The sequence below is a fragment of the Dermacentor albipictus genome, chromosome 1 (assembly GCF_038994185.2).
Source record: "Dermacentor albipictus isolate Rhodes 1998 colony chromosome 1, USDA_Dalb.pri_finalv2, whole genome shotgun sequence".
Taxonomy (NCBI): domain Eukaryota; kingdom Metazoa; phylum Arthropoda; class Arachnida; order Ixodida; family Ixodidae; genus Dermacentor; species Dermacentor albipictus.
The window spans coordinates 36,313,787-36,338,153 of NC_091821.1; the positions used below are offsets into that span (position 1 = coordinate 36,313,787).

The 24,367-nt window shown below is 45.4% G+C and overlaps 1 protein-coding gene across 10 annotated transcripts in view; it reads left to right on the top strand.

Moving 5' to 3' along the window:
- Window positions 1–24,367, top strand: part of Nup214 (nuclear pore complex protein Nup214) — a 357,324-nt gene that overhangs the window by 256,512 nt on the left and 76,445 nt on the right. For 7 of the 10 annotated variants that reach the window (XM_065430714.1, XM_065430718.1, XM_065430721.1 and 4 more), the window contains exons 24-28: window positions 11,601–11,711; window positions 12,912–12,971; window positions 14,054–14,277; window positions 18,331–18,816; window positions 19,476–20,644. In XM_065430714.1, coding sequence (XP_065286786.1) covers window positions 11,601–11,711; window positions 12,912–12,971; window positions 14,054–14,277; window positions 18,331–18,816; window positions 19,476–20,644 — 2,050 coding nt within the window. The remainder of the gene's footprint in view (window positions 1–11,600; window positions 11,712–12,911; window positions 12,972–14,053; window positions 14,278–18,330; window positions 18,817–19,475; window positions 20,645–24,367) is intronic. The other 3 variants (XM_065430719.1, XM_065430724.1, XM_065430720.1) reach the window with 3 other exon arrangements.

Consider the following 24,367-nt stretch of genomic DNA (forward strand, 5'->3'; position numbering starts at 1 on the left):
GCCACCAGAGAAAGACGAACCGAAAATGTACCGCAATGTATGAATGAGCGTCTACAACTTGCGTGGAACACGATGCAGTTAACATGCACACATGAGAGCACGGCGCGCTGATCACCGCCGCGAAGAAACCATCAGGGGACACACACACAAAAGCTTCAAGCGGTTCACCACGGCTCGTATCACGCCGCTTCGCAATGCGGAACAGAGCATTAGCACCTAAAGAGATAACGCCAGAAGTAAGGAAATCCAAGGATGACCATAGACAGTTGACTGAGCAAGGTAAATTTTAAGTCCTCAAGCGCCCGCTTTGCAATCCGTGAAGTCCCCACAAAGATGGCAGCGAGCGCCCATCGCCTCTTTTAGTCGTCTGCTAGCCAGAGAACCTCCAGAGAGCAGCCAGACCAAAATAGTCCTGGCAGGTTCTGGCAGCTCGCTGGTAGCCAGAACCGTCCAGCCCGAGCAAAATGAACGCCCGGCGGAAGTGCGTAGCGCGGTGGGCGGAGCAACCCGACAAAAACGAAGACGCTGTGGCTGGCTCTGGCAGCCTGCGGGTAGCCAGAAGGGGAAAATCGAAGAAGCCCAATGACAAATGCGCGAACAGTGGCACGCGCGCGTTCACATGGTTACGCCGATGCGAAAACTTAACCCAGGAACGGGCACTTAAGAGCTGCGCTCTAAAATGCGCAAGTTGGATGTTGCTACGATCCATCGGTCAAGCTGGTGAAGGACAAATCCGGTCGACACCACCTAGCATGGTTGGACTGTAGCATATGAGTGCGAGCACGCACTCAAGCCCTGCCGTGCACAAAGCAAACGCTGCACTGTACTGCAATTGCATGTAGCTGCAGTCTGCTACGTAGCGTAGATACCGCCTAATGTTGCCTAATTGTGGTCGCTATATTAAGAAAAGTATTAAACACACATGAACAAAAATTTGCATTCTAAGTGGGAGTTCTTTGAGCTATACAGTCTCCTTTAGCTTCCCTTCAGCTTCCTCTAGCAAATAGTTGCCGGGCTGTTTACAACGCAAGTTGCTATACTTGTCTATTTTCACTTGCAAAATAGCAATAAAGTAAATATTCAACATTCTTGAACTACATCTAGGAAATAGATAAATATGTTGTCAAGTTACGGCAGGGGGCGGACACTCCGTATACATCCCATTGGCCGTTTTTGAGCAGACGCTCTTTCGACGCTAGCGCCAAGGTCCCCGTCAGTTACGGCCCTAATGAAGGGGCGACGCATTAGGCAAAATGGCGGCGCACATGATTGTTTACGTTGCCATGGCAACAGCAACAGCAGCCGCGCGGCGCCTCCTCTCCCAAACGTTTTTCTTTCCTTTTTGTTTTTATTATGCCGACCCGCTCCACTCTCTTTCTCTCTTTCCCCCATGTCGCGCGCGCCGCTCACTTTTTTTTTGTTTTTACCCGTAAGCGGCGCGTTTTTTCTTTTTTATAGCGCGCTTGTTACCGCGCGCCACGCGCCAGCTCGCAAGCAATGCGCGCGCTACGCGGCGCATTGGCATTGCTTGCGAGCTGGCGCGTGGTGCGCCGTGGGCTATGCATTGGCACGCACGCAGTCTTGCCCATACTTATATTATACCAGCATGTGGCGGGACATAAAAAAAATTCTACTTCCAACACAACAGATGTTTAGCCTCGCTTTATTGACTTCGTTTCCGAAAAGAGATTTTTCTTACAACGTGGTGTGATACACGCTCCAAAAATGAGCAAAAGTGAGAGGTGCATGACATATATAAGAGTACTAAAGACAAAAGTTCACAGATGGTGAAATAACAAAAGAAAGCGTGCAGTGAAAGCGCTAGAAAACGCGAAGGCCATTCCATGTACACACATATAAAAACAACATTTTTATATAACGTCCTCAAGACCTAAATGTAGACGAGCTCCTGATATGTGCACTAAGATATTGCACAAAATTGGACGACGTGTATGACGTAGTCATGACAACTATAAAAAGGGAAAACTCACTAGTAATGGCAAAAACAAGGACACGCAAAACACCTGAAAGATAGAATAAAATGCTAACATTGTTTGATTGAGAGCCATACCAAAAGAAAGCTCACTTATAGATCTGCACGAAAATATATGAAATGCTTGACATGTTCATTACTACTGAACAAATTGAAAAAAAAACATGGCAGAAAAAAATAACATCGTACTAAAAACTGAAACAAACATTATCACATTATTTCGCACTTGGTCACAACTTGAGTAAAGGTGGCAAGGGAACAGGAGATAGTCGGCTTTTGCAGCAGCACATAGAAAACATTCGCAGAAAGGCGTATTCCTCAATCAAAGACCAGGTAAAACAAGCCAACACGACCCTTCTTTCTACCCGAATGCAATGCTTAGCAGTAAAATTACGTCACTTAAGGCACTAAGTCGTACCTACTGGGCTGTCCCTTGTATAATAAACATGAACTGCAAAAATCTGCATGTAGGACACTTGCAATGCTCATGCTTTCCAGAGGAAAAAAAAGCGTATCATGCCTACACATGAAGGTTGTTCGCGCGGTTTTCCCATCGGGGGTTACTGAGATAGTACACAAACACTAACAGTAATTTTTCAGCTGTTAGTTGGTTTGTAGAACGTGATACACAGAAAAAGCACTGAGGGCGGTATGGAAAGCTGGGCAAGTTACTGAAGTTGCAGAATGAGACTTGGCACAGAAAAACACAAGTCACAGACCAGGTGACAATGAGGAGGAACATCTATTTGTCAGCTTTCTCTACCGGGAAGAGGCAAGTGTAGCACAATCAAGGCGCAACGACGTCCGGAGCCTCATGGAGTACACAAATGGACAGGGCTGTGTTCGTGTACATGCGCCTTCTGATGTCCTTGGGTCTGAGCGCTCACCTGTTGTCTTTGGGCACCCGGAACAACCTTGCAGGGCTTGTTTTTGAGGTATTTGTGCACCACTGCACGATGCACGAGCGGTACGAGTCGTGAAACGGGTGAAACATCGCGGAGCACAAGCACACAGCTACCGAGGAACACAGAACTGACTAAACTAGCCACGTCGGTAAACGCACAGCAGCGCACGTATCTCGATGACAGCAGATAACAAAAATAAAGCGTTACGTAGCGGACTAAGCAGCAGCCGGGCCGGCGGGGATGGCACGGCGGCGCGGCGCGTAGACAGTCGAAGGTGAGGGAGTTGAGAGTGTATTACGAGAGAGGGCGTAGGGAGAGGAGCCTAGCGGGGGGAAGGGCTTGGCCACCTGGATCGGCGCGCGTGCGCGCGATAATCTACGAGGCCATGCAAGGGAAACGGATTTTTGCGTCGCCCTGTACACAGATGGCGCCAATTTCCTGCGCCACCGGAACCGAGGAGTGTCCCCCCCCTGGTTACGGTGCAAGTCACAATGCTGTAGATTTTTCAATATATTGTCACAACCTAGACCTGGTTAGCAAAAACCCTGTATCTAAAGGCCAAACTACAAGTAAAGGCCAAACTACACCACTTGTGGGCGAAAGACGCTTTTAGGAACAGATCCTCAAGCGCGATTTCACCGACGTTGTGGACTACGAAATGTTTACCAAAGATGCAGTAATATGGCGCTTCCCCTCATGCAACGTGATTATGGCAGCAAACCCTCGTAGAGATCAGAGCAACAAGCTACGAAAGAACCCTGCGTAAATTACGATGTCAGGATTTCTGTGCCGGCGCTTGCGGAGCTTGTCATCGCGTACATGTTGCATCATGCTCGATCAGGATCTGGAAGTGAAAGATTCCATGGCTGATGCATTTTCTTTTTGAGTGAAATTAGTTTTAATATCATGCTCAATAAAGCTTCCTTGCGTTTGTGTTCCTGCACGTTAAACTAAAGGTCTTGAAGAGACGCACACCAAAACATCCCACAAAGCTGCTTGCGTTTAATTTGCAGAAGGTGTCAAAAGCTATTCTAAAGCTGTCTATCTTCTCCAGACAAATGTTGGTGCTCTTGCTGCCTTTAAAAAATACTAAACAACCTCTAACAAAAGGAAAATGTGAGCCAAGTGGGCACGCGCTGCCGCGTCCACTTGTAGATTCAAACTACCACGGGGCACAGCAAACGCAAGGCATGTGAGCATAAGCTTTCACACGCCAGCATGCGTACATGTTGTTTCGCCTTTAGGCTTATTCTTGGAGGGCATTTATTTTTAAAGCTTGCATATCCACTATATATAATATATATGTATACGGAATTTACAAGAATTAAACTTTTCAATGGTATATACGACAACTTAATGCAATGAGTAGAATAGCTGCACGAAAAGTACTGAAAATGGAGTGTTTGTGCCGCTGGAGTGCGACTGCCGCTGTCCATTGTCATCACTGTCAGACAGCTCTTCATCACTATGGACTACAACCTGCCATTCACAGTGCGGTCCACTTCGTTATCCTTCAAGAGTGCTCATGCAATGTAATTCTCGGCATGGACTTTCTGTATCAACACGGCGCAGTCATTGACCTAAAGTCGAAGTCGATAGCGCTGTCCACAGACCCAGCGATACCGCCGGAGAGGACTTCCAGTGAGTGTGCCATTAGAGTACTTGAACACCAAAGTCAGCATCCCACATTGCATTGTCATTTCCGGCAGCACCGAAACACCTGCAGATGTAGAAGGCATCATCGAGGGTTACCAATGTCTACTGCTCGAGCGTGAAATTTGCATTGCAAGAGGGATTGCTCGAGTGCACAGAGGAAAATTGAAAGTGATGCTGACAAACTTCAGCCAGGAGTTCAAGCAGATCAACAAAGGCATGACGATCGCATACATAGAGGAAATTGTGGAAACCAGCAATACGTTCATCCTCTCGGATTCTATCGGATCTACCTCGGAACGAGTCTTCGACATAAATCCAGTCTCCCCATGAGTCAGCAGCAACTGCTTAAAAGTCTGCTCCAACGACACAAAGACTGCTTTGCGACATCGTTTATTCGACAAATACCAGTTGGAAGACATCGCATAATAACCAAACAATTCGCCAGAGGAGCCCTTACAGAATTTCCAGGCGAGAATGTGATGCTATAAGTTGACAAGTCAATGAAATGCTGCGCGACATCATCCAGCCATTGAAAAGCCCGTGTGCTTCTCCTGTAGTCTTCGTGCAGAAAAAAAATTCACCGACGATTACTGTAATCCCTAATGCTAAATTTGAGTGCAGCTATATGTGTGTTTTTATTTCGCGATATATTAAGGCAAAGAATTTGACAATGATGTAGCTGAGGTCAAGCGCATCGTCTTTTATAGATGATTCAATGAAGGTTTCAGTGTAATCGCTGGTGCTGCTTGGCTTCCATAAAGTACTACACAATTCATGTCGTGCATACAATCAGGTTATAAAACAATTGAAACAAGCACTAGCGAGAGCTGATGCGAGCACACGATAGTACGGAATGAGCGGTTGAGTGGGTCTGCATGTATCAAGTTTCCCGCGTGCATGTCGCAGAAGGGGCTGCTATCATTGGTCTGCGTCTCTCCGCCATTTGCATCTATCATTTGCCGCTCCGCATTCGCTGTTTCACCTTTCACTGGTGTGCTCGTGCACTCAGTTATGACAACGTTCGCCAAAGCTGCGCTCTGAAAGGACGGAACTCTGCGTTTCTGTGTCCATTATCGTCGGTTGAACAAGATCACAAAGAAGGCTGTATACTCCCTCCAACACATTGGATCAGCACTGCAACGCTAAGTACAGGCGGCTTCACCTTTGTGTAGAGCGCGGGAACAGCGGCCACCAGGCCACTCCCGAGGTAGCCAACGACATCTAACAATAGCTGCTGGACTCGAGATAAGTGTCTGGGCATGTGCGGCTGGCGCACCTAAACTCGGGCCCAGCCACTACCGTTAGACGTCGCTGGCTGGCTGCGGAGCACCCTGGTGACAGCTGTTCCCACGCTCTAAGCAACGGTGACATTGACTGTACTTCTCGTCAATAGATCTCAAGACTGGCTACCAGCAAATAGAAGTCGACGAGAAGGGTTGCGAGAAGACCGCCTTCATCACGCCAGACGGCCTCCATGAGTTCAAGGCCATGTCATTCAGACTGTGCTGGCGCACCTAAACTCGGGCCCAGCCACTACCGTTAGACGTCGCTGGCTGGCTGCGGAGCACCCTGGTGACAGCTGTTCCCGCGCTCTAAGCAACGGTGACATTGACTGTACTTCTCGTCAATAGATCTCAAGACTGGCTACCAGCAAATAGAAGTCGACGAGAAGGGTTGCGAGAAGACCGCCTTCATCACGCCAGACGGCCTCCATGAGTTCAAGGCCATGTCATTCAGACTGTGCTCGACACCTGCAACGTTCCAGCCCGTGATGGACACTGTGTTAGCAGGGCTGAAGTGGAGGACCTTGTCTCGTCTGTTTGGATGATGTTGTCATCTTCGCCAGGAATTTCGACGATCACCTTAGGTGGCTTGGAACAGTACTAGAGGCCATCAAGTCATCAGGGCTCACTCTGAAGCTGGAAAAGTGCCACTTCACTTACGATGAGCTTCTGTTCTTGGACCACGTCATCAGCAAAGCTGGAGTCCACCCTTATCCGCAGAAGACATTTGCCATCGCTAAATTTTCGCAGCCCACCAACAAGAAGGTAGTGCGCAGATTTCTTGGCTTGTATGCCTATTACAGGCGCTTTGTCAAGAACTTTTCGCCCAACACCGAGCTATTAACCTTTCTCACGAAATCAGATGTCGAGCTTAGGTGGGAAATGCCGCAAACTGAAGCATTTGAAGTGCTTAAATGACACCTGCAGTCACCACCAGTGCCCGCCCATATTGATGAATACGCTGACACCGAAATCCACACTGGCGCCAGTAGTCTAGACATCAGGGCTGTGCTAGTCTAGAGGAAAGATGTATTTCAAAGGGTCATTGCTTATGCTAGTCGGTCGCTGTCAGAAGCTGATGCCAATTATTCGACCATGGAAAAAAGAATGCCTTGCCATCATTTGGGCTACCACGAAATTTCGTCCTCACCTTTACGGCAGGCCCTTCAAAGTTGTAAGCGACCACCATGCCTTGTGTTGGCTGGCAAATTTAAAGGGACTTCAGGATGCCTCGCATGTTGAAGTCTCAGCCAATAAGCCCGGAAGAGTTCGCTGAACAACAATGAGCAGGCCCAGAGCTAAAAAGCCTCGTCGAATTTTTGAGAAGCGACACCGATGTTGTAGTTAATGCATCTAGCCGAAGGTTGTCTTCATTTTCCCTTCAAAATGACGTCCTCGTAAAGAACTTCTCTCCAGTCCGGGCTACCTACCTTCTCATTGTGCCCGTAGCAATGCGGCCAGAAATCCTGCATGCCCTGCATGATGATCAGACAGCAGGGCACCTCGGATTTTCCCGTGCGCTCACAAGGATACAGAAGAAGTTCTACTGGCCACGCCTCACCATCGACGTCGCTCGTTACTTCAAGACATGCCCAGACTGTCAGCGACGCAAGACATCAAGACAACAAGGCCATCAATACTGCTACAGCCAATCGAGCCCCCTTGCCGACTGTTCCAGCAAAGCAGGATCGACTTATTTGGGTCATTTCCAATGGCAACATCCGGAAATAAGTAGATTGCCCTGGCTACCGACTACCTTACCGGCCACACTGAAACGAAAGCCCTGCCTAAAGGTAGTGCAGCTGAAGTGGTGAAATTCTTCGTCGAGGATATGCTGCTACGACATAGTGCCCTGAAGTGCTCATCACCGACCGAGGAACGGCTTTTACACTGGAACTTGTGCAAGCAATTCTGCAATACAGCCAGATAAGCCACACGAGGACAGCTGCCTACCACCACGGACGAATAGTCTTACGGAGAGGCTAAACATAACCCTCGCCTACATGTTGGCAATGTACGTCGACGTCAAACGCAAGATTTGGGATGTTGTCTTTCCATGTGTAACATTCACTTATAATACGTCCGTGCAGGAAACCGCAAATCGCGCCATTCAAGCTGGTTTATGGAAGGAACCCGACGACGACTCTCGATGCTATGCTGCCGCACATCACCGCCCATCTCCGGTGCACTGAAGAAGCCCGACAGCTGGCACTATAATCTCCGACGACGATACATGGAATTCCAGCCCGGTGATCGTGTGTTTGGGTTTGGACCCCACTATGCCGACGAGGTCTTAGTGAGAAACTTCTGCGACGCTACTTCGGACCCTACAAGATCATCTGATGAATTGGTGCACTGGACTATCAGGTCGCGCCAGACGGCAAAAAGCTGTCCCACCAGCACTGACAAACTTTGGGACTCTGTTTCTTTGTTACTTTTTCTTTGCTAAGCGTGCATATTTTTTTTCTCCTGTTATCTTTGTAGCATCAGTACGATGCTTTCTAAGAGGAGCGGGGCATTGACATGTGTACTTGTTTATATTTTCCGGGTGACCATTTTTTCACCAGCCAACAAAGGTTAAATGATTACTGACACAAAATTTCGAAGTTGAGTTAACATGAGATCAATTTATGTGGGCACACACACATCGTCTGCAAAATATCAACGGCGAATACAGCTTAGAACATATTTAAAATCAATTTTAAAGTACATGCACGCAGCCAACCGCAATACGCAGCACCTCGCGACATCGACATCAAGAAAGGAATGTAAAAACCTAGAAAATGCTACATAACGAGTTTGCGCTGCCGTCAAGGCGGGTCCTGCAAGCAAGTTTCTCACTGCTCCAATCGTCCCGGTCTTTTTTTTTTTTCCTGGTCATGACGCTGACCTCTTTCGCCACTGATGGCGGCACAAAAATCGGCCAAAATTTGTTTCTCACGTGATATAACTCGTAAAGTGACCTCGAAAGTGTGCATGTTATAGAACGTTGCGCAAAAAGTAAATTGTTAGTGTGATTTTGATTCGCAGGTATCGCAAGTGGTCAGTGCAGCCGCTGCTGCAATCGTCTCTGCAAAGCGGCTCGCCCAGCTAATGTTTTTTCATTGCTACCAACGCCGTCGGGAACACTAATTGTATTGTCACTCATGAGTGACATAAATGTGCAGACGTTGATTGTGTTGACGAATATAGATGCTTTATTACTAGCTGCGGACGGTTTGCAAGGGCCGTAGGCCTCGAATCTGATGGCCAGTGAGCTAGGCCTATATACTGTTTATCAGCAATCGCCAGCTCGCTTGGCTTGCTCGTTGGCTATACCTTCAGCATCGATAAGCAGCAGAAGTGGTCCAAGTTCGTGCGCCCCGCTGCATGCTTATAATGGACCCCACTGAAGAGCAGCCAGATTGGCTCGTTTCATTTCGAGCGTGCCTAGTATAAACAAAACCAGTCGAGCTTAGAGCAGTCCTATGATCTTCCACCAAGACTACGTACCCCCGAGCCTGATGCTGTGTCGACTTTTACCTCGCCTTGTGTCCTGCTCTGGAATATGCTTCATTCCCAAAGCACCTTCGGCGAATGGCTCGTACTACTTGTACCGGTGTGTATGTATATTGATAGCTGTCGCTAGCCGCACTTTTCGAGTCGCCGCTTTGTAGTGGATCAAATCAAATGTAGTTGACCACGTCTAATTCGGCATTGACTACCGCATGCAGGAAATAGTCGCCGCTGGAGAATGAAAACGAGGACAACAATGATGGCGAGGACATCGCAAAGCACGTGCAGGCGTAGCAGACTAACTAGCAACACGAAGCTCGCGATGGCTCGCGTACCAGCGTGCATACATCACAGTTTTGTGCGATCACGTGTCCAGCTGTGTTTACATTCCTTCTTTGGCCATCTCGTTGCTCTCTCAAACCGGAACTTGGAATGATTGCTACAAACAAGGCTCCAAATAATTACCTGTCGCACTCTGAAGCCAATAATGTTTCGTGCTGTGATTACTGGGTCATTAGTTACTTGTTGCAGTAGAAAAAACAAGATAAAAAATTTTTGTGGCAGTACTCCTTTAAACATTATCGCTCAGCGCATGACGCGCCTGCATCTATCGCACATGCAATCAGATTGCACGAGGTTCAGTGACAAGAGACAACGGATAGAACCATCATAACATTCCAGAAACTTCCATTACATGCAGGCGTGTCCTGCGCTGAGCGATAACGTTCAACATTTGTTAGCTGGTGAAAGGCGGTCAACTGAGAAAGCTAAACAAGTACACATGTCAATATGCAGGATCTGTTTTTTAGCTGCACAAAATTCCTGAGGATTCGTTCCAAGTGAATACGCCCGGTGAACTTGCTGTCTGTAATTTGTAGATTGAAATAGTGGCCGTAATGTTACTAATTAATAAGTTAATTCCCCCAATTATGCTAATTATTTAAGTATTTTGATTTCTCATAGAATTAATGGCCACCTGATTATTTAGATCAAGGATTAGAATTACACTATCTGCTACAGGCAATTTTTAAAAATTTGGCGCAGCTATAAAAAGACACCCTTTATTTAGGGCACCATAGGGAGTTTCTCCAAAGTGCCATCAGAGCATTTAAAATTCTCCTTCAAGCAGTAAAATAAAATTTAGAATGGTTGCTGTCTGCAAATGGCTCAGCATTTCTTATTGAAATTTTGCAATCATACATGGGAGACTTGGTACACTTAGAATCAATCATTGAGCATATTTTAAGTTCGAGAGTTAATTTGAGAATTGTGAATGGAGAAGGACATTTTTTAATCATTTCTTTGCCGCTGATGAGTATAGTCGTTGCCAGACTTTGTACCAGTATAGCAGAGTATAGTCGACATGAAGCCATGTTTCTGGAAATTGCCGTGGCTGCCACTATTACAAGAGCTGGGGCTTGGCTGTGCACACACAGATGGTGTGGAGGGCGCACAAGGGATGTGTAAAAGTTCTACAGGAACTGGAAATGCCTCTTTAGTGGGAAAATCATGTAGAGCTATGACAAAGAGTACATCTTGGGGGGGATAGAAGCAGAGATTGTGAAGTGTTTAGTCTGGCCATTTCCGTGCTTCCTGAAAGCAGGCAGTTATAAATTGTTGCTTGCAATTTCAATGAGCCACTGCATTAGTGTATTGATTTCTTCATGCAACAGCAAGGTATTGCACGTGCATTTGGCAACAGTACTTTGGAATTAAAATGCAGCGTGGTTACTAGGGTTTGGAAATTCATTTCTCTCTTCATAAGCAGTTCACTGAGTTTCAACATTTTGTTGGGAAGATATTCAAAGAGGCTACAAAGAATCATTGTCATGAACAGCCGAGTTCAGCACACCTCGTCTTCAAGTAGATAATTTCCTGTTTCGTACAATGGAAACATTACTAATGAGGCTCTAGCATTGTAAGGCATAGCACAGTATGTGAAAAAGCAGAAGTATGTAGCAGTAGATTAACTTTTGCATTTAGTAGTAAATTGGTTAGCTTACCATGTATATTGACTATATCACTTACTACACAGCATTTCTTCAGCATTCCATTTTAAATCCAAGCCACGGCGGCTGCATTTCGATGAAGACAAAATGCAAAAATGCTTCTGTATTGTGCATTGAGTGCACACTAAAGAACCTCAGGCAGTCAAAATTAATCCGGAGTCCCACACTATGGCATGCCTCATATTTATATCGTGGTTTTGGCACGTGAAACCCCAGAAATAAATTTTTTATTTAGCATTCCATTTTATATCTTCTGTAGGAGATGCAGAGCCACTTTATGAAGATGTGACACCTCCAGGGTCCCCAACACCAGAACAAGAAAACGAAGGAGCTGTTTCTACCGCAAAAGGCATTCCCATCTCCACTGCAGGTCAGTTAGTTCACTTCATTTGAAGTTAAAGTACTATTCATTTTGGCACGTATCAGTGATTGCAATCGTGGCTAACAAAGAGCAAAAAGCAAAAGAAATTGACCAATAAGAGAAATAACGCAAATGCTGCATTAAACATGATGTAAATGATGCTCATCTTGTGAAGCTGACTGTATTTTCCAGCAAGACATCGTGCCTTTCTCTATTGAAAGAAAAAGTTGATAGAACACCTTCCGCACGTGCACTCCCGGTTTACAGACCATGGTACCATATAATTTTGTTTATTCAATTGCAGTTAGGTTAATTTTTGCTTAATTCGATCTTGTGGGAAGGTCCCAGCTACTGCTAATACAGTTGACTTCCGTTGATTCAACCCTGACTTGACATATTGGTACTGCAGACGTCACACGCGAAACTCAGTGTATATTCATGTTCCATTCACAGCAGGGGCACTGACACAACATTGTACTGTGCGAGTCATGGGAAGCAAGAAAAGCTTGATGGGAATTAAGCTAACATTGTCATGATACTGTGAGATTTGAGATTGTGTTGTGATCATATGTGAACCTTATGGTTTCAATAAGAGGTATCCGAAAGGCTTACTGCATTATTCAACCAAATAATCATTTCAAACCAGGATCAGAACTTCACTTTTGGCCATATCTGTACAGTTTGTGGATCACAGTTGCGTTGAAGAGACACTGTTTATTTAGGCATGCACTGTAAAATTTGAAAGTGTAATCTTAATCATTGTGTCCAAGTACTGTAGTCCACATGTCTTTTTTGTAGGTCTGATTCTAGGCAGCAAGAAAATTCATGTTTTTGCGGCACTTGGAGTCCACACAATTTCTGCCCTGACTGAGCGTAAAAGGGAGATATATGGTGCCACGAGGCTATACACTGCATGTGTATTGCAGAATTCCTTAATGTACATTTATATTCTTTACAAACTTGGATGTGGTTTTAATATACAGACATTGAATCTCTGGGCATAGATAACATACTATGTAATTTGATTTGTTCCTCATTTTTTTTGGTAACTTCTCAATATGCACAAGAGCCTTTTGCTTCAGCAGCTGTTAGCTAAAAGCCATGCATGTATGTGGAACATATCTGGAGATATGTAAAAATTATTTTTACATTCTTAATTTAGTGCACTACAGGGACATTGTTGTATAACTAAAACAAAATATGCTACAGTTTTTTCTTGCCGTATCAGCAAACGCAGTCACAAAAAGTTCGGTAAGGGCATTAAGTTTGGTAAGTAGAACATATTTGCTTTTCCTAATCACTGCCTTTTACAAATCTGGTTTTCCTATTTTGCAATGCAAGACTTCTATCCCATAACTGTAACAAGGCCACATTCTTGCGAGCCTACTCCTCCAGAGTGTTGCGCTTTACTTTTGCGCACAGTCATGCGTGTTTATTAATGTTTTAATAATGAGTTTTTTTTAATCAAGTTGCACAACTGCAAGTTATCAGAAATTGCTTGCAGTGAAAGTGGATGTACACTTTTTTTTCTCTTGAGGATGATGGGAGTTTTGCTGTTGCTTCCTTTCTGGTTGTATTTTAGTAGCATAATCTATGATACAGTCCCTCAGCATATTTTGAGGAAGAAGTTATGGGGACAGATTTTAGGATGAAAAGAAACTATTTTAGGTTTAATTTTCAGTGCTCTTGTACTATTGGCTTAATATATTGCATGGTCTGGCTGTGCATTACATGCAACATGTCACATTTTGTGACATGTTGCACTTGCCACAGACTTCCCAATTGGTTTTTTATTGCACCCTGTAAGTGGCATGGTTGTAATGTAGAACATTGGACCATACTTGTGAATTGTCGGGCATTCATGATCCAGGCCAAAATGTCTATGGCAGTGAAAGCATTCAGGAATACCAAGAGCTTGCTTTCAGCTAACTTTGGCTGTATTCTTAGCAAACCTTCAACACATTCTTGCATACACCAATGCACCTGTTTTTACATGCTCATGTTCATAGATCAGCTCATGCTCGGTACCTAGAACTTGTAAGGTACCCTTAAATGTAACATTAAGTCAGGCAGCCAGCTAATTTGTTTTGTTATCTCACAAAACACAAATAAAGTAACACGAATCATTGCATTCATCTCCAAATGAGGTTAAGCATTATAATAACAAGTTTATCTACTACATTGCACAAGTGTGATGGGTAAATTAACAGAGCCGTCTGCATACAACACTTTATCGTCTGCTTTATTTTCCTTCCGTTTCTATCTTTTGTTTCTGCCTTCGTACTTTTGCACCTTTCATTCAGTTTCCGTAGTAGAGCACTGACCTATCTTTCTTTTCTTTCATCCACCAGTTTCCCCATTCCCAGCTGCAGTGCCAGCAACTGTGCCAGCAACTGTGCCAGCAACTGTGCCAGCAACTGCGCCAGCAACTGCGCCAGCAACTGCGCCAGCAACTGCGCCAGCAACTGTGCCAGCGCCAGCACAAGTCTTTCCCTTCTTGAAAAGCACAACTGCAGCGCCCCCTTTCTCGGGCTTTGGTGCAGCCAGCTCTGGACCCCTTTTCAAGCAAGGCTTTGTAAGTCTGCCATAATGAAATCACCCCTCTCCTCCCTCCCCTCCCTCATCATTCATAATGGTGGCTGTGATGATCATACATAGTTAATTTTCAAGACTATTTCCCAGTCTCTGTTCTGTTGCATGTCCACAAAGGCTTTCTTTATTTTTTCATAAGCTTTGACTATATGCAGTGCTATGACAGTAATGAGAAAGATAAGGTGATAGAGTGAAAAGATAAACTAGGAATGAGTATGTTAAGCACTGTACGCTTTTAGATCAGTGTGGTATTACACTCAATGAGACGGCAATGGCTGGCGTGTGAACATTGGAAAAATATGGGCAGGAACAGAGGCGCTGTGAACTGATCCCTATCCCTGTGCAGAAAAAATCCCCAAAGAGCACTTGTGATTGAATGGTGCAGCAGAAGTGGTAGTGCCTATTCACATGTAAAAAAAAAGTGCTATCACACCAACAGTATACTCTGCTACTGCACTTACCGTTGCTGCCAGTCTAAACTACCTTTCTTCTGCTGATGGTTGTACAGCATAAGTGGATCTCCTGCACTAAGGCCACAAAGCGCTTCATAGCTGCATTAAGCATCTGAATAGAATTAGTCTTAGAAGCAGTTATTACTTCCATGTAAATAAAATGCTTGGAGAAACAATTTCATGGCTCTAGCTCCAGTGCAGCAGCAGTGAGTGCACTTTCTCATTGAAAATTCTGTTGTAAACAAGTTCCTGCAGAAATTTGGGAAGCATAGCATCAGAGATCAGTTTGTTTAACCAATATAGGAAGCATTAGAATGTGTTATAACGATTGACAGCAAGTGCATTGCCGCTTGTCATAGCAATAGGACCACATTGGCCATTTTCATTGGTGTTAACTAATCAGAGGGTTTTTTTTTTTAAAAGAGTGTGTCTGCTATGATGAGAATCAAAATATGGCCTCCACTGTTAAGAACAGGTTGTGTAAGGTACATTAAAGGAGTGCAGGACAGAGAAGTGGATATTTGTGTTTCTCTCATGCGAGGAAATGCAAAGCAATGACAGTAAAAGCTCGTTAATTCACAACTCGTTAATTCAAAATTTCAGATAATTTGAAGTAACTGCCTTGGTCCATCCAGCAATGTATCAAAAGCAGTATTTAACACATACCACTAATTCACACTGAAATATGCACCGCCACGGATTATTCGAACTTTGCGCCATCATGGATGGGTAGAGTGCTAGTGTGCTGGAGCACGTTGGTGTTGCCGCGTGCGCCGCACAGCTTTCCTTTTTTTATCTGCAGCCCTTTGTTTATTCCTGACTGGAGAGAGGCGCGTTTGTGCCTAGCCAGGCATGGCCAATGCCTCTGTTGCAGGTCGCTTCTCTCCTGTGAGGTTCTGTATAAAGCTCAAGAGCAATAAAATCGGCGCTGTGCTCCGGATGCTGTATGTGCGAGCGAAAGCATGCGAGGGTGAGCCGGCAAACGCGGCTCAATCACGCGTGTGCGAGCGAGGAAAGCGGAGTGGATGCACGCCCTCTTCTGTCGTGCCCTCTCTTGTCCACCTCAGGCGGAGGGAGGGAGGGAGAGAAGGGGAGGGACGTTGTTCTCCGGCGGCTTCTGTTTACGGCGCGGCCATGCAGGCATCATATCTTGAAAGCAATCTGTGACGTGGCTAAAGTGCATGCCCGCGTGGCCCTCATCTTTAAAGCGATCTGCCATGTTTGCAGAGTGCGCACAGTGCCGGTAGCTTTGTATGTGATGTCCTTTCTGCGTTTTGTTCGCCTTGAAGCGAGCGCTGTATGAAGGTCAATTCGCTCGCTGCTACTGCCGCGATTCCTCACTCCAGCGTTTTTCAGCAAGTTTCCACGGTCATCGAGCGAGCTGTGCTCATGTTTACCGGTGCGCGCGTGACACTGTACTTGGTAATTTAGTTAGTAAGCGAATGTTTACAAGTTTACACAGCTAATAATACTACTATCCTTACTTCATATAGCTATCTACTAATTTGCTATCGCAATCGATGCTTCGCTTTTTTGGCGAAACTGCAACATTTTTTTTTCTCTACGTCAGTTGGCGCAACGAACGCGCGGATGGAGCAAGAGCCATCTCGACCTCGGGCGCGTCGGACCGAGCGATTTCTTTCTCTGGTTTTCATTAGTTTGAATTTTCGTAGCATCCCCGCAGAATTTGAATTAATGAGCTTTTACCCATGTATTGCAAATAGTAATTGAAGCTTTAAACAGCACACAGAGCAAATAAACTGTGTGCAGAAAGTAATTGGCTCTTAAGTTCTGGCAAAACGTCCAGATTGCGGTGAATGAGGTTGAAAGGAATGCATACTCTCCTGTGACCCTGTGACTAACACACCGGGGCACAATATGCATTTTTCTCATTGGTAGGGCAAGATGTTTTTTTTTTTTTTATTCTCTGTTCTTGTTACTAGCTGGAGGAGCCAGATATGTGAAACAGTTTCCACACACATTAACCTTTTCAGGGTCGATTTTTTTTATTGCAGATTTAATTTCTTCAGAGGGACCTATTTTGAAAAAAATTTACTGTAATTTTTCAAGGGTGACCATAAAGTGAGAAAAAAATATTTTGCGTTGGTATATAAGTACTGTTTATTCATGAACACAACACTAAAATAAACATATATGAATTAAAAACTTGATGCATTGTTATACACATAGTTCAAGGCTTAGAAAATATGCACACGAGAATATTTCCCATGTCTCAAATGTTCCTGCTTTTACACTAATATTTACGTACATAGTGTCATCGAACTACGTAGGTGAGCTACTCAAGAAAACTGTGCGGTTGTGCACCTGCCAGAAAAGCAAAACGCGTGACAAACTTCCACAAATCTTCATCTTATCGCCAACCAGAGGCATTTAGTTGTCGCGGGTCTCCAAAGAAAAGAAAAAAAGGAAACGCCTGCACGGCGGCATGCTTTGCATATGCGAAGGATGCTGCTGTGCATGCGAGCCTTAAGCTCTGTGACCAATAAACGAGTGAGTAACAGGCGATCACCCTTTAAGCGATTAGTAATGAGATAGTCATAGTTTTGCGAGCGCAAGAAACAGAAACTGCCCGTGGAACAAAACTATGTGGCCGCCGTAGTGGTAGTATATAGACGCGCCGGAGCAAACAAACCGTGCAACGAAAACAAAAAGAGGGTGGCTCAAAAAAAAGGATTCCCTGTATTCCCGCATAATGGCAGCATAATGGCAGCACATGCCAGGAATGAAAAAGTTAGGAAATTGGCACGCTTTTTAAATGTACAGACGGCGCCGTAAATATATGGCATCGACCATTTTGGACTTATTAGCGGCGTCTTATATTTACACCATTGTCCCTGAAAGGGTTAATAAAATTTGCAAATTCTCTTGTTGATTCACAGTAGTTTATGGTGATATGCATGGCTCTTGACAAAACATTGCGCATTCTTGGACTTAAATGTGTTTTAGTTCACTTCAAACTTACCTAAGCATATAAGATCTTTCTCCTCACCAATGTCTGTCAACTGATTATTCTTTGGCATTCTCTTATGTGTGTAGCCTATAACAAGTGTTTGCACCGTGTATACATTCTCCCATTACAAATCTATCTGCATAATTTGCACAGTCATTCTATATGTAGTTAGTCTGCGAAGTGGGATGCCACCTGTGAATGTAGCCATGCTACATTCGCAAAAGTTGTGCATTGAAGTTACCCATCGTGGTAGCTTAGTGTCTATGGCATTGTGCTGCCGTTGAGGTCATGGGTTTGACCCCGGCCATAGCAGCCACATTTCAATGGGGGTGAAATGCAAAAACGCTCGTCTACTTAGATTTAAGTGCACATTAAAGAACCCCAGGTGGTCAAAATTATAATGGTGTCGCCCACTTCAGCATGCCTCATAAATGTATCGTCACTTTAGCACGTAATACCACAGAATTAAATTTTTAATTTTTGTGCACTCGGGCTGCTTGAATTGTTCTTTATGCCTGCCGAGTTGGAACTCCTGGAGACTGTTTCATTTACCATGCTCTCACTGAAAGGATGCAGTGTAATGCCGCACTTATGTCGGTGTGTTTACTTCTAGGACCAGCAGAGCACAACACCCGGGAAGTCACTGTTTGGCAATGCCAGTGTGTCATCAGTGTCATCTGCTGCAGCAACCTTCAACTTTACCCTGTCATCTACTAAGGACAAGCCTGCCAGTACACCTCCAACTGGCAGTGTCTTTGCGCCCCTTCAAGCCAAAGCTCCTGGCTCTGAGGACATGCGTTCCTCACCTGGTTCCACACTACCTTCTAAAGACAATTCCCTCAAGGATGCTGGAAAGCCTCAACTGTCATTTCTTTCACTTGCACCATCTATCCTGAAGCAGTCAGCAGCCAGCAGCGCTGCAGTCTCTGGAACACAGGTGACTGTCTCCACGTCGCCATTCCAGCCAGTCTCGTCTGCAGCAAGTCAGCCAGACAGTCTCAACCTGACAGCTGCTGCTACTTTTCCTGCTCATGCGCCAGAAGTGAGTGTAATACAATCACCATCAAGACCTGAGCAGCCCTCTACGGAAAACAAACAGGTCACTTGAAAAAGCCCTCTTTCCGACAAATGGTTTCCACCATGCTTGCAAAAAGCCTTACAAAAGCACGAAACATAGCACTTTTATTCTGGTAGTAAGTTTGAAACTTAAGTAACAAAAGTACTTGAAATTCTTGAAATAATATAATCTAATAATTCTTGAAAAACAATTTAATAAGCGTTGGCTTTAATTCGAAATGGTAAAAATTCAACCTGTATGTCTCATAAATTTTTGTACATGGGGATAATTGGCTTACTTATAGCAATGGTTGGCACTCGTACTAATTTCATTTGCTCTTGCATACCAGTAGATATGATAATTTGCATTACATAGCAGCCGGGTTGGTTCCTTAGTTTCTTTTCTCTGTTTTGTTCAGCTCTAAAATTTTGGAATACTGACCTGCAAACAATGATATCCAAAGGCTTTTGACTGAAATGCAAGAATTTATTTACTTTATATGCCCCACAATCAACTGTATTTGCATGCAACTGTCAATCCATGATGGGAGCAATGTAGTGCATGCAACTGACAATGCATTGTGGCCATATGTGCATGCTGTGAAAGCTTCTGTTTACAAAGCGGATTCATTCTTGTTGTCATTTTTAGCATTATAGTTTGTTGTGCCAGTGTTTTTTTGTTTTTTATCTCTCACTATGCAGGCTCACCCACTTCTTCCAAAGGTAGCCTCCAGTGAATCGAGTCAGACGCATGCTGTTTCCACGATGGCTGCTGCTTCTTTACCAGAATCACCAAGCATTGCATCTACTCCTCCACTTGTGTCCCCTTCCAGCCAGACATCAACACTGCCAGGCACAGTGCCAAGTATGCACGCTGCTGCTGCAGCAGCTCAGGTTGTTTCTACAACATCAAGCCCACCGCAATCCCCACCTGTACCTACTGAGCCAGGAGCAGCAGCACCTAGTACTGTAGCTGTGTTTGGCCAAGGGTCTTCATCAGTGCTCACAGTGGCACCTATGGCAAAAACAACTGGCACCACGTTTTTTGTCCAACCAGCAATGTCTACAGCTCCAACATCATTCATAAGTCCAGTTTTCAGCCAGGCCTCTACAACTTCGAGCCAGTCTGCCTTGCCGGGAACAACTGCAATTACCGCTCCTACATTTGGTCAAGCTCCCACAACAACCACAGCATCTTCACCTGCCCCTGCACCTGCCCCTGCACCACATGCCTTCAGCATGCCACAGGTGGCAGCGGCATCATCGACTGCTCCGCTGTCTTTTGGTGCACAGCAAACAGCTGCCACCACCACATCAGTGCCGTTAACATTTGGCCAGGCAGCTGCAACCACAACAACAGCAGTGTCAGCACCATCATTGTTTGGACAGTCAACCGGTAGTGCTCCTGGTGGTGCTGGTGGTGGTACAAATGTGTCAAGTGGGGCAAATGTGTCAATATTTGGTGCCACAACAACGTCAGCTACATCTGCAACTAGTACACCTTCCATTTTTGGTGGAACAACATTCACCTCATCTACAACGACAGCTGCTACTGCACCGTTCTGGAAGCCAGTGGCATCATCTGCTCCCATGTTTCCACAGTCTGCCGCTACAGGACAATCAGTCTTTGGGCAGGCACCGACAACAGCAACCTCTCCGTTTAGCCAGCAAGTGGGAGCAGCACCAACGTTTGGCCAAACAGGTGGATTTGGCTTCGGCCAGACAGGAGCAGCATCAACTGCTGCAAGCACTTCTCCATTTGGCCAAATGGTTCCAACAACTGCTGCTGGAGGCACAGGCACCTCTTTGTTTGGGCAGAAGTCTTCCTTCGGCTCAGGTTCTGGACAGACACCATCCCTCTTTGGTCAGAGGTAAGAAGAATTTGGCATCATATGGGAGCCAGTGCTAAGCCTGTTGCTTTTAATGCCTATAATTGACATCTGAGCAAGCTATAGACATTATTTTGAAACAGCAACATTATACTCATTCAGTAGTTCCGTGCAGCAGTAGTTCAAGCTACATGACGTGCAAGTGGAGATTCTTGCGCAGCGATAGTGCCACAGTTAGGAACCCATTGGACAAATAAATGGCCTTGACAAGTGGTCTTGTTGGCAGGTGTTTACTTGGGAGCTTCTCTGCAGGTTGCCGGGCACTTTATTCGGTGATTTTGCTTCGCTCTTTAATAAAATATGCACTGAGGCTCTATGATACTGAAAATGGAGTTCTTCACTTGTTCGAATGAAAAGGTGCAGAGAGCAAAAAGTTAATGTAATGCTGCCGTACAGACATTAATTTGCATTTAAAAAGTACAAATAATTAATTGATTTGATGTTGGCCAAATTCATCCATGCACTCGTCACAGCCACAACACCCTGGAGGACTCCGTCCTGAATAGTGCTTTGTCCTTCGAAACAATGGCGTCTACGGACTTGCTTGTGCAGGATCATTCCAACAGGGTGTCTACCAACCGGGAAAACCAGGAATTCTCAGGGATATTGAATACTCTGGAAATACTCAGGGAGAAACTCAGGGAATTTGTGCTTCTGTCAGGGAAAATTAGTTCGAATTTTGTTGAAAGGGAGCGAAAGTGGCAGTAATGCTGGCTCGAGTCACACAGAGGAATTGTAACAAATCGTGTTTGACTCCGTGTCATCGGCTGGAGGAATTGCCAGTGTACAGTCAATGACCGACCTTCTGGATGCCCGATAATTCGGACGGCTTCGCAGCACCGCCACGTACCCCATAGAGTGAATGTATAGGAACGTCTGAAATTTCGGATGCAAGAACCCTTCGCCGTCCGATTTTCCGTACTTTTTGCCATGACCGAAGGTCCGAAACGACATTAACCAAAGCCACCACAGCCGCCATTTTGATTACCTCGCCGCCTCGAACCGGCGTTCTCGCATGCAGATCCGCTGGCAGCCGCAGCCACTCACGTCGCAACGCTATGCCTAGCAGCTTTGACGTTCGTTATTAAGCTTCTTACTCTTCTGTGCCGTGTTTCTTCATTATAGAATTCGCCGCTGTCAGCCATGGTACCGACTCCGCCTTCATGGTCCTCGCGATTGGCTTCGAAGCTCGGAAAGCACGGCGCATTGCGTGAGCCAGTCTCCAAAGTCAGCTTCGCCTCAATACGCAAAAGTATTGCGGTGAAGCGTAAGCGTGGGAAGAGTCAATTGTCACGGCACACAGTATTATTCCTTAATTATAGACGCGTGCACCCGCCATCTCCTGTCACAGTACGAGCACTGATATGCCTAATAAGCCTACTGGCTGGCCTTCGGAGCGGTTTCGGATGTGCCTGTGGCGACTTGAGCTCTTAAAGGCAGTGAAAGACATGCATTCATTTTTTCGAACTGCCCGATTTTTCGGATGTCTTCGCGGCCCCTAGGCAGTCTAAGTGGATGCTTCAAATGGTCCGTTGGGCGAACGTGCGGCGCAAGGAGGACGCGAACTGGAAGGACCTACACATTGAAGAATGAACGCGAAAGGAAGTGGCCGCCGCTTCTTTGAAGGAGCTTGAGTTAAGAAAACAGAGTGTAGGTTGAAGCCAATATGCAGGTGTCCCTCTATCCAAACTAAGATAAACTATTTAAAGCAGTGAAACGCAACACTGAGGCATTGTGCACGGGCTGAGAGTATGTCAGGTCACATCATTATCGTGGTAACAGCGCAAAGGGACACGGACAAAAGGAAGAAACACGACAACACGGGCGCCTGTGTTGTTGTGTTTCTTCCTTTTCTCCATGTCCCTTTTTGGTGTTACCAAGAGTATGATGAATCCTAACCAACTCGCCCACCTTGCTATCTTGCTTCAGCATATGTCAGGACAGTTGAGGTTGACTTACCAGCTGTTGAGAGAGAATCTCACTTGTGACAAAGTTTTGCTTTATGCCAATGAGCTTACTATTAGTTAGAAATAGCTTATGTTCGAAAATGTTGGTTTCTGTATGCCTATCAATTTTATACGTATTTGAGAATGTTAGACTCAATTTGCAATGGGTGTTACCATTTTTTTCTAAGATATTTTATCGCTGTGCCTTTTACTAACCCCTTCCTTCTGTTTTCTTTTTGAATAATATAAACACTACTCCTTAATATTCAAACTGGATTAAGTTGTTTTTATTTTTTAACATGCTTACTAGAGAGTGAAAGCATTTGGCGACGTGATGTGAGCTCGTCTTGACATAAAACAAAGTTCTGTGTCACTGAGGGAATATTGCAAAGGCACCCAGGGAAAACCTGGAAAACTCGGGGAATTTTGAGATGTCAACTTGGTAGACACCCTATTCAAGCTTTTCTTTTACGTGAAAGGAATGAATAAGTTGCCATTAAACATGCTTAGAACAGTGCGGAAGGAGTGCAACAAACCTGCATGAATTCTAATTAAGAAAGCGGCTGGACTTACGAATGTTGGCGAGTGCACCTTGTGCAAAGGAATGTTACAAGAGGGATGAAGAGATGGTGCCACCATCCATTGCAACAAGCTGGCCAAGTGCTCCTTTTAAACCGTCCGCTTACACCGTCTCTCCAACTCTTCTCCTCTGTATCTCGAAATATCTTGGGCACACGCATTTTTGGTGTCAGAGCGAATATGGAACGAATTTTCTACCGCTGGTATCACAACAGCTGATCTCACTGCCCAGTTGCAGTCTTCGTAGATGTTGCCTTCGCCTGTGCTGCAGCACTCGGCACTAGCAGACGACAGGGTGCGGAAGAGCACCTTAAAGATGTGTCCGCCTCCCCAACTTGTCAATAACCCTGTAGCTCCACAGTGCTGCACGGAACTACTGAAACAGGGTATAGGTAGTGCCGGGATAATACATGGCTTCCATCGGTCTTGCGCGCTAAATGCATTCTCTGAAAATACTTCTAACAGATTACTAGTTATGTATCATATTTTGTGTTATGAAACTGGGCAAAAATACACCAGATGGCTGTTGGGTTTGCCGGAGAATAAATCTTCTCTCATTCTGGTGGACTGGTAGCTTAGTGTTGTGACAAAACCAAATTTATTTACAGTCTATTCCGGATATATTGAACCTGGATATATCAAAGTATTGCCTATATCGAACAGTTGAAAAATCCCCTTGGGAATCCCATGCAAAAGTATAGCACTATTGTTCGCGTATATAGAACTCCCGTGCACCGGCATATCGATGTATCGAACTCCATGCTGAACTGCGTCCCGGCAAGTGCGCTTCTCCCACCATACCCCACCCCTGCAAGTGCGCTTCTCCCATCGCATCCCACCCCCGCAAGTGCGCTTCTCCTCTCGAAGATCTCGTGATGTTCCCGCAATCTCACGCCCGCTGCCCCGCACTCTGAGAAAGGGGCGTGTGGGTAAAAGGCACGTGATGAGGAGCACTTGGAGTGTGATTGGGTGTGAAAGGGAAGAGGGAGGGAGAAACCACGCTGACCGCAGGCGCCCGTTTCCTGTGTTTTGGTTGACTGACACCGCTGGTGCAGCGAGACGAACGAGGTCAGTGCAGCTTGGGCTTGTGGTAGTGCAGAGACGCGGAGCGGTGCGTCTTTCGATTCGCTTTGTTCCTTTTATTCACTAGGCCAACGCAAAGGCTTGAGACTCGTGTGGT